Raw genomic sequence first — 11,289 nt, forward strand, 5'->3', positions numbered from 1 at the left:
CCCCATGGATCTCTATTTCTGTCTAATGACTTCTGGGTGAATGCGCTTATGTTGTAGTGACTCAGATTCCGTTACCTCCCTCTGAAGAGTATTGGTTCTTGTTTTAGGGGACAGTTGAATTTCTGGCTGATCATCTTGAATTTGCATGAGCTTGGTTTTCCACTGTGTTTCTATAGTTACAGGAAGAACCCAAGGTGTTTCCCAAGCCTCTAACCTGGTGTGAGTCCGTCTACAAATTCTGTTTCCTCTGTGCATCTTGGCAGAGGTTGGTTTTAGGCTTTATTATAGAGGGTCTGTGGTCAGTTGTACTCTGGCGCATCGTTTTTAATTTTTTTTTAAATGTTTATTTTTGAGAGAGAGAGAGAGAGCGAGAGAGAGCGAGCGAGCATGCACAAGCAGGGGAGAGGCAGAGAGAGAGGGAGACACAGAATCCAAAACAGGCTCCAGGCTCTGAGCTGTCAGCACAGAACCCGATGCGGGGCTCAAACTGGTGAACCGTGAGATCATGATGTGAGCTGAAGTCAGACGCTTAACCGACTGATCATCGTTATTTAAATGAAGCAGTGTTTCTGCTGTCTCGGCTGCTGCCAGGAGAGTTACTGGGGTATAAAGAGATCTCTCCAATGTGGCAGTGCTGGCTGGAGCTTCAGTGTACTGTGTCCCTTCCCTTCCGACAGCACTGTTGGAACTCTAGAACCTGTCGCACTCAACTGTGGCCCCTGCTGTCCGTAAGCCTCCAGGGGTCCCAGTCTTAGCATGTAAAGGTGAACATTAGCCAGGGGACTTTCACAGGGTCTCTGAGGGGTGGGAGCTCTCTGTATAGCTCCTTCCTTTCTGACGCTTGGACCGTGATTCTCACTGCTTCAACCTCCCTGAAATCTGGTATCTGCCTTCTCAGTCAGTGGGACCATTGTTCTCCTCTGACTCCAGTGTCCTGACCTTTAGTCGTCAGGACATTGTCCCTGGGCAGATGGTGGAGTTGTTTTCAGGACTTGCTCATGAGTTTCCTTTTTCTCAGAAACTGCACTTTTGTGCTGCCTGTGGTCTACGTTGACCGGTTGTGGGATACGCGCTGCTCCAGGGAGGCAGCTCCTTCCAGTGGAGGGCGGTCTCTGGGGAGATTCTGAACCTGATCCTCAGCAGGGGTGCTTCCGCGGCAGGGGGGTGGGGGGTCAGGGCCTCCATCCGGAAGCGGGAAATCTGGATGGTACACCACAGCAGCCACCATACTGCCTCTGGTCGAAGAAACTGTTCTTACTTTCGTAGGCTTTTAGTTTCTACCAGGGGGTACAGAGAAAACGGTTAGGTGAGATCATGAAGAAAATTTCCAGCTAAGCTTTTGTGCAGTCACCAAATCATAGATTTCCCAGATGAGAGCGAGTCCGCCAGTCTCCTTTCTGTGAGATTGCTGCCTTTATGCAGGTCTGCAGCCTCTAATCCACGGTGTGGAAATCTGGAAAGCTCTAAAAAATGGAAAGGTCGGCACCAAAGTCAGACCTGACCTGAGTTGATATTAGAACCAATCATCTATCTGCTTCGAGTGAATAATCTGGTGGCTGCAAGGAATGTGTTTGATTTTAAAAATACCGCCTCAAATGGTAAATGTACTGTTTGACCTTCCTAAACTCTGGAGGAAAACAAAACAAAACAAAACATTTTTTTCTGCATTTCAAAGTGCATCTGGCTCCAAGGATTTTGAGAAGAGATCAGGAACCTATGACCTAGCAAATCACTTATTTAGCAACAGACAGTGTTATACCATGAGAAAGCATACATCCTCTTTAACTTGCAGCAAACCAAGAAGTCTTAAATAAAGTTGAAGTTCAATACAAGACTCTCCCAGGTTGGAACACAGACATATCAAATGCAAGGACATTTAAAGAGCTCCCTGTTAATGCACAAAATTACGTTCGATTTATTGAAGATGAGCTTCAAATTCCAGGTAAATATAAACTCTTTATGAACAGCCATCTCTACTTTTTCTCTGCTTCTAACTTGACTGTATCTTTGAGATGGGATTAGAGGAAGATCATTATTAATTTGTAGAGTGCTCATGATTTGTATAAATGCCCAGGAAGATACAAAATAATCTTATTTCTTAGGATAAATATAATCACCTTTCTTTAAGTCCTTCAGATGCCTGAAGACAGCAGGTTACTTTTACACTTATGCTCGTTGCTTTCTCCCTCTTAGTTTTTTTGTTTTTCTGTTTTTTTAAGTTTATTTATTTTTGACAGAGACAGAGTGTGAGCATGAGCCGGGGAGGGGCAGAGAGAGAGAGAGGGAGGCACAGAATCTGAAGCAGGCTCCCGGCTCCTAGCTGTCAGCATAGAGTCTGACGCAGGGCTCGAACTCACAAACCGTGAGATCATGACCTGAGCTGAAGTTGGATGCTCAACCAACCGAGCCACCCGGGGGCCCCGCTTTCTCCCTCTTAGTAACAAACCCTTTTGTGTCTTCACCTCCACCAAAAATGGTTGGCAGTCTTTCCATTCCGGGGTAAAGCACCCTTGGGAGTTGGGGTTGTTTCTTGAACAATTAGGGAATAACAGGTACAGAAAATAGGCGATCCAATTTGAAAAGATCTACAAGAAGAGCAAAGAATAAACCCACATTAAGAAACAAATCTAAGCTGGCCAGGGAGTTAGGCATAACCAAGTAGTGGCTCTGACCAGTTACCGAAAGTCTTTCTTTTTAACACAGTGCTTTCTTTGCTCTTCTGCTCCTCTCAAATACAAGTCTGGTTTTCCGCATTGCTAGCTGTCCTGACCAGCCTGATGCCAGAGTCATGTCAGCATGTTTGCTGTGGCTCTCAGTCAGCATTGTTTTGAAACACAAGCAGTAGTGACTTTGACAGTGACTTGTATAAAAGACCATAAAGGTGTGGTACGATGTTGAGAGATTCCTATAGACTGGTCCGGGCTCTGCAAGTTAAAATGGCATTTGCTTCCAGCCCCTTCTCCTTTCTTGAGATATAAAAGTTATGCTGATAGTTGCAGAACCTCCTAGCATCCTGTATTTATCAGATGCTGATCTAGTTATTAGGGACGTGATCAAGGGTTCTTTCGGTCTCTGCTGGTTTGGGCCAGTATCTTACTGACCTAATTATCAGGCATCGACAACTTGGAAATACCCCTCGATTAACACTGGAACCGGTAAGTCTCACACCTGTGCTGGATGCCAACTGCACGTTCTGTTTAGAAATCAGCGCGGTCTGCTGTCAGGACAGCCACGGATAGCAAAAGACACCTGGCAAAGCTAAATAGTGACACCGGGAAAAGTGAGGACCTTTTCATCCCAAGGATCGAACATTATAAACAAATTAATATTCTTCTTCTTTTTTTTCCCCATCCCAGTTAAATGGATCGGTGTAGGTAAATCCAGAGAATCTATGATTCAACTCTTTTAAGGACCTCCAGTGACACAAGAAACACTCCTTGAGGAGGGGGGGGAGAGGACTTTCTGAAATACTTCATTTATGATCTGCAAATTTCGAGCATAAAGACATTGGAGTGAGTTTCGAGAATAAAGACATTGGAGTGAGTTTCAAGCCCTGCAGGTGTTCCCAGTCATTTAAGGCGGCTGGCTGGTGTGGAGAGAAACTTCGGCGCGGTCCAGGGTCCGCCGCCTTCGCTGGCAGAGTCGCCGAGTCACGTTTTCCTCCTGCTCACGGTGCCACGTTTTCCTTCAGTGTTTAGTCCTAGTACGATCCATGTTCGAAATCTAAGAGAATTCCTTCCAGTGTAGTTCTTCTTCATGACTGTCATTGTGCTTTGTTAGGTTTTACCTCTATTAAATGGTAAGAACAATTAATGCAGTTTTGCACAAATATTTTTACATTCTGGTCATTCAATTTGTCGTTGTAATCTTTGCTGTTAGAAAAAAAGGATGAAAAGAAGGGTTCTGTAAACTTTTGTAATGCTATAAGTTCTGTTTAACTTGTGAACTGTTTTGTTTCTGCTGAGACCATTGCAAATTTGAGCTTTGGCGAGGGGGGAGGGGGTTATATTCGTGTGTCCTTTAATTTGTACAGAACACAAAACTTACTTCTCTCTGTAAATTATTTAATACATTGAACATTTAATTAAATGTTTGGAGAAGGGCGTTCCCTAAGACAACAATCTTAATGTTAAAAAAAAAATTAGTCATTAAAAGATCATTGTGCTAACTGGTGGATATTTTTCTTTAATTTCAGGCATTAACTCTGAAATGTATAGCTGTCGTTTTTTTTTTTATCTTACCGTTATTTCTAAACCTAGTGGATTGATTTTTCAACATTGTGCCTGCCGGTTTGCCTACAAAATCATCTATAAGTGTCCAAATGAATTCAAATTGTTGGTCATAATTTTGATTGTGCCTTTATTTTTTTTCTTTCTTGGGAAAAAAAGAGGCGTTGTTCTGACAATTAGGCGTCACGTAGTGTGTTGTAGATTATCCTCTGATGAACTATTTTAAATGTTTAAATTAGGTGCCACTTAAATTTATTTTATTATACCATCAATAGCTGATTAAAATGAACCAAATATTTCTCGTATGGTTTGTGTATTGTGTTTTTGTTCCGTAGGAGAAGTAGTAGCAACACTTGGATATAGAAGCAGCAGCTTTCTCCCTGTAGAATGTAGGGATGAGGTGGGGAGAGATCAAAACAGAATCTTAGAAAAGAACATTAACCTCTTTTGTCTTCACCAGACATACTTTCGTTGGTACTTAGTTCAGAAAGTTCTACGAGAGAGGCAGCCTTGTTGGTTTCAATAAACAAAAAGGATCGTACAGATGATCTTACAAGCCCATTATGGGTCAATAATGGCTTTTATGTAAAAATAACTTATATTTCGTATACAATAAATAATTGTTATTTTTTTCAGCAGAAACTGGATGGGCTTTTATTTCTCCTAACCCTTTATCTTCCTGCTTGAATTTCAAATTAGGTTGAGTTGAAATTAGGCTTTTAAGTTCACATTCTCATCTTGGCTGTAAGTGTTGCTTTATTGAAACATAATTTTAGTAATGGTCCAGAGGCAGATGTGAAGAACTCACTTACCAAAGAGATTACTTTAAAAATAAATAAATAAACTTAAAAAAAAACCACACAACTGTCTTGGGGGCTCCTGGCTGGCTCAGCCAGAAGAGCATGTGACTCTTGATCTTGGGTCATGAGTTTGAGCCCCACATTGGGTGTAGAGATTACCAAAAAAATAAATAAACTTTAAAAAAGAAGAAAAAAAAAACCTCATTCTCTGAATCACTGATTTTTCTTTCCCCCCTCCAAAAAACATCAATCTCCTATGGATGTTGATAGACATTGACTCCTTTTTGACTAGGTTGATTGATTCTCTCCTCTCTGTGAGCTGTTTGCTAATTAAATTGGTTAAGAGAGAGGTTCTGTTCTTCAGATACATTTCAGTCTTTGAAGTCCCAGGTAACTATATTCCAGTAATAAGTCTTCACTAACAAGTGTGTATGCTAGCATCTGCTAGGTGTTGGGTATTTTGTCATGGGGCAGCATGTCAGATAAACATACTTGCGAGGGATATGTGCTGCGGTGGGAAAGTGCAGGGTGCCGTGAAACAGAAACAGAACTTAATGTAAGTCTGGAAAGGGTCAGAGAAGGCCTTTAGCAGAAATAGCATTCAAACGGACCAAAAGGATGAGTAGTCAGAGGGCCGTGCAAAGGCCTGGAGGCTGGAAACACTTGGAAAGTTGGAGGAACAAAATGAGTGAGGGGCTGGCGAGGCTGATGAGGTTGGCAAGAAGTTGGAGGAGACCCCACCAAATAACCAAAATATGTTTCCTCTAAAAGGAAAGCATTAGGCCAAAACGCTTAAGGGGGCCTAATGGGGAAACGGAAAAACCAAAACAGAAAAGTGCACTCCAGATCTCAAAGCTCAGTAGAAGGTAACTAGACGGCAGAACAAGAAGTTTCCACGGGGAGACGGCCTATTTAGTATATACTTTTTATATATTAACTGACTGATGTAGCCAAATGCCCTCCACAAATGAGTATGTGAATTTAATGCCGTTCCGGTCAGAATTGCCAGGAGGTTGTCTACTGGGCAAAATTACGCTGAAGCTTTGGTGGAAAAATGAATGTGCAAGAATTCCTAAGATAGTTTTGAAAAAAGAATGTGTTGAGAGGTGTTTCCCCACAGATGTTAAAGACATTATAACGCTACTGTAGTCAAAGTGTGTGATCCTGTCATGGGAATGAACAAAGACAGAAGGAAAATGGACTGGACGTTTCAGAAATAGACGCGACCTACATGCACATAGGAGCTTGATATGGGCTAAAAATGGCATTTCATGTCATTGGGAAAAGGATGCATTAAAGAAATGACAGCAAGGAGGGGTTGTGTTTGGGGGCATGGGCTAAATGGGCAAGGGGCATTAAGGAAGACAATTGTTGGGATGAGCACTGGTTGTCATACATAGGGGATGAATCACTGGAATCTACTCCTAAAATCATTATTGCACTATATTGGGTGTAAATTAAAAAATAAATAAGGGCACCTGGGTGGCTCAGTCGGTTAAGCGTCCTACTGCGGCTCAGGTCATGATTTCACAGCTCGTGAGTTCGTGCCCCGCATCGGGCTCTGTGCTGACAGCTCAGAGCCCGGAGCCTGCTTCGGATTCTGTGTCTCCCTCTCTCTCTGCCCCTCCCCAGGTCAAGCTCTGTCTGTCTCTCTCCTTCAAAAATAAATAAATATTAAATTTTTTTTTAATAAATAAAAATTTAAAAAATGACAACAAATACAATCTCAAATATGAACTTCAGATTGAATAAAATTCAAATTAAAAAATTTTTTAACCAATGAAAGTAATAAAGGAAAATAACTTCAGGAGAGCCTTCTAAACAAAAGTAGGAAGCTTGTAAACTCTAAAGAAATATGTACAGATTTGACCAAAGTAAACATTTTTAAATACTTATGGACAAAGCTCATTAAAAAACAAACAAAAACAAAACAAAACAAAAAAACCCTGGGAAAACAACAAACTGGGAGAAAAGATTTCAATACATATCCTTTATATACAAAGAGCTAGCACAACTAAGAATGTGACGGCTAATGAAAGATGGACCAAGTAATAGGTGCTAGTCAATCCACAGGAATAAATGTAAATGGCCCAAAACATGAAAAGGCATTCACTTTCGCCTACAGACAGGAAGTCATAAGTTAACACAATGAGATCTCACTCGTCATCTCTGAGTGTTAAATATGCAACATTAGAGCTATGGCGTTTTCATGTACTGCCCGCAGGGGGAGTTACTGCAATATGGGGAATCAATTTGCAATTTCTGATACAATTTCACTTAGAATCGCATCCACCTCTGTAGAATCTACCCAAGAGGGAAAGTAAGTTGTATCACCTTTATGCACAGCATCATTCTGTCTTCCTTAGAGGCTTTTTGGTCTGATTTTGTTTTATTTTTGTCAAAGGTCTACATACGTATGGTTTTTATTGAAATGACTTTATTGAGGTACAATTTTTTAAAATGCTTGTTTAATTTTGAGAGAGAGAGAGAGAGAGAGAGAGAGAGAGAGAGCATGAACGGTGGAGGGACAGAGAGGGAGACACAGAATCTGAAGCAGGCTCCAGGCTCTGCGCTGTCAGCACAGAGCCCAATGTGGGGCTTGAACTCACAAACCATGAGATCATGACCTGAGCTGACGTCGGACGCTTAACTGACTGAGCCACCCAGGCACCCTGAGATATAATTTATAGACCATAAAATTCACCTGTTCTAAGAATACAGTTTGGTGATTTAGGGTCACCTGGGTGGCTCAGTCAGTTATGCATCTGACTCGATTTTGGCTCAGGTCATGATCTCATGGTTCGCGAGTTCGAACCCTGCATAGGGCTCTACGCTGACAATGTGGAGCCCCTTTTGGACCTCTGTCTCCCTCTCTGCTCGTCCCCTGCTCATTGTCTCTCTCTCTCTCTCAAAAATAAATATAAAAAAGAAGAAGAAGAAGAAGTCTTGCCTAACTCAAGGTCATATATGCTGTCTAGAGGTCACTCACTTTAGATCCAAAAATACAAGTAGGTTGAAAGTGAAAGAATGGAAAAAGATATTCTAATGTCACAAAATAGACTAAGTCAAAAATTATTACAGGAGACAAAGGGCTTTATGTATGGATAAAAGGGTCAAGTCACCAAGGGATATAATAATTTTAAATATGTACTCACCAAACAACAGAGCCCCCAAATATATGAAACAAATGCTGATGGATTTGAAGGGAGACGTAGTTCTACGATAACAGTTGGGAGTCTTCAATACCCAACTTTCAATGATTCATAGAACATTTAGATGCAAGATCAGTAAGGAGATCGAAAACATGATCAACACTATAAACCAGCCAGACTTAACAGGCATCTATGGAACCCTTCACCCCAAAATAGTAGAATACACACTCTTTTCACGCATACATGGGACATTCTCCAGGACAGACCCTATGTTTGGTCACAAAACCAGTCTCAGATTTAAAAATATTGAAAACCAGGGGCTCCTGGGTGGCTCAGTCGGTTGAGCGTCCCACTTGGGCTCAGATCATGGTCTCGGGGTCTATGAGTTTGAGCCCCGCGTCGGGCTCTGTGCTGACAGCTTGGAGCCCGGAGCCTGCTTCGGGTTCTGTGTCTCCTTCTCTCTCTCTGCTCCTCCCCAGCTCACACTTTGTCTCTCAAAAATAAACATTAAGAAAAAGTTTTTTTAAATACTGAAATCCTACAGAGTACCTTTGATCACAATGGCACGATGCTAGAAATCAGTAACAGAAGGAAAACCGAAAAATTCACAGTGGAAATTTAAGAACACACACTCAACCAAATGAGTCAAAGAAGAACTCCCAGAGGAAAGGAGGAAACACAAAGAGGAGAACGTGCAGCAAACATGGGCAGAGCCCCACAGGAAATTGGTAGCAGTGAAAAGTGTCACATCAAGACCCTAACTTTCCACCTTAAGGAGCTAAAAAAAGAAAGCAAACTCAACCCAAAGCCAGTAAGAGGAAGGAAATAATCAAGAGTCAAGAGTAACAAAATAGAGACTAGAAAACAGAATATCAGTGAAACCAAAAGCTGGTTATTTTTGTTTTCTGTGTTTTCGTGTGCTCGGCCACAGCCGAGACCTTTGCGTTTGAGCAGCTTCCTGGTCCTTAGCTCTGTGAAAACGTTTCCTTGATGATTTCCTCTAATATTCTCTGTTCTGTTTCTAGGATGCTTGTTAGGTGGTGGACCCCCTGATTTATTAGTCTGTGTCTCTTCTTTTAAAACAGTAATTTTCTTTGTCTTTTGATTCCATATAGAGCTTTTCAGAATTTTCTTCCAATCCTGTCAAATGTTTAATTTTTAGCAATCACGTTTTTAATGTCCAAGAGCTTTGGAAAGATGGCGTTTTCATGTTTGTGGATGATGCATCCCTTGTTGGATGACAATGTTACTTTGTTAGCTTCTTTTCGATTCCTTGGTGGTTCCTCTGGGATCATTTCTTCTCTTTGTCTTTCATGTTTCGTTATTTTTCCAACTCTCTGGTGATCCTTGGCTGGCTCTTCACATCTACGACCAAGGCAGTGGAAAACTACCTAAAACTGTGTTCCCAGCGGGGAAGACTGTTAACTAGTAGCTTTCACTTTGGGGGGGGGGGGGGGGGCGGGCGGGGTTGAGTAGGGAACCACTTGTATGCTGGGGTGTGGGGGGATGGGGGGATGCTAGGGGCCAGAATGTAGGATTCTTTTCTTTGGGATCATTCATTTCTTTTAAAAGAACCTGCTAGCTTTTTGCCTGGGGAACTGATGCCCAGTTGTTAAGGGTATTAACTGTCTATACACAGACTTTCAATTAATTTTTTTTTTTTTTTTTTTTTTTTTTTTTTTTTTTTTTTTTTTTTACCATTCCCATAACTCACTACAGCCCTGAGCCACTTCTGGGTTTCTGCATCCAGAACACCTTTAGGATCTGTGGTTGCTGGCAGTCTGCTTCCCTGGCTACTTCCCCAGGTTTTCCTTTTCTTTTTTTTCCTTCTATTTTCTTCTCTTCTCTTCTCTTTATAATGAGTAATGCAATTATTGAGCGGATTATATTCTTACCTGGCCCCCTGTATAACCTTTGGATTAAATGTAAGATGGTTGACATGAGAAGAGATGACAAGTCGTCTTAAACTTGACTCTTTTTTTTTTAAATTTTTTTAATGTTTGTTTATTTTTGACAGAGAGAGAGGGAGACACAGAATCCGAAGCAGGCTCCAGGCTCCGAGCTGTCAGCACAGAGCCCGACGTGGGGCTCGAACTCACGGACCGTGAGATCATGACCTGAGCCAAAGTCGGCCGCTTAACTGACTGAGCCACCCAGGCGCCCCCTGAGTTAGCCACTTTAAAAAAAATTTTTTTTTAATGTTTATTTTTGAGAGAGGGAGAGGCTCCAGGCTCTGAGCTGTCAGCACAGAGCCCGACGCGGGGCTCGAACTCACAGACCGCAAGATCATGACCTGAGCCGAAGTCAGTTGCTTAACCGACTGAGCCACCCAGGCGCCCCACTTTCCTTCCTTCTTAAATCAGTGCACAAGCAACAGTGCAATGAACATCCTGTTTTATGGGTCTTTGGACACTTATCTGACGATTACATTAGAATAAATGCCTAGGGGTGCCTCGGTGGCTTAGTCAGTTAAGTCTTCAACTTGATTTCAGCTCAGGTCATGATCTCATGTTTCATGGGATCAAGCCCCACGTCAGGCTCTGTGTTGATGGCTCAGAGCCTGCTTGGGATGGTTTCTCTATCTCTCTTCCCCTCTCCCCTCGCTTTCTTTCTCTCCCTCAAAATAAATAAATAGACATTTTAAAAAAGAAGAAGAAGAAATGCCTAAAAGTTTATTTGTTCAAGGATCTTATTCCAGTTTTTGTTATTTTGTTGCATTTTTGCCCCTCTGCTAATCTGTATTTAACATTTTTTTTAACATTTATTTATTTTTTGGGGGACAGAGAGAGACAGAGCATGAACGGGGGAGGGGCAGAGAAAGAGGGAGACACAGAATTGGAAACAGGCTCCAGGCTCCGAGCCATCAGCCCAGAGCCTGACGCGGGGCTCGAACTCACAGACCGCAAGATCATGACCTGAGCCGAAGTCAGATGCTCAACCGACTGAGCCACCCAGGTGCACCTTAAACTTGACTCTTGATCCCCTGCCCTTAGGTTGGTTGATCGCCTCAATCTGAAAAAACTTTGCCGCATGTGAATATTTCAGGATTGTAGCCACCCAGATACACACTTCAATCAACAGTAGTCCTGTTATTATTTTAATCTAAAA

At 42.1% G+C, this 11,289-nt stretch overlaps 1 protein-coding gene across 2 annotated transcripts in view; it reads left to right on the forward strand.

The window, feature by feature from the left end:
* The window catches only part of ADSS2 (adenylosuccinate synthase 2), a 36,979-nt gene extending 32,445 nt beyond the window's left edge, over nt 1-4,534 (forward strand). For both annotated transcript variants that reach the window (XM_047840614.1, XM_047840613.1), the window contains exons 12-13: nt 1,793-1,942; nt 3,357-4,534. In XM_047840614.1, the coding sequence (XP_047696570.1) occupies nt 1,793-1,942; nt 3,357-3,409 (203 nt within the window). In that variant the 3' untranslated portion in view covers nt 3,410-4,534. The remainder of the gene's footprint in view (nt 1-1,792; nt 1,943-3,356) is intronic.
* Nucleotides 4,535-11,289: the final 6,755 nt, after the last annotated feature.

Source organism: Prionailurus viverrinus, chromosome F1, assembly GCF_022837055.1.
Source record: "Prionailurus viverrinus isolate Anna chromosome F1, UM_Priviv_1.0, whole genome shotgun sequence".
Lineage (NCBI taxonomy): Eukaryota > Metazoa > Chordata > Mammalia > Carnivora > Felidae > Prionailurus > Prionailurus viverrinus.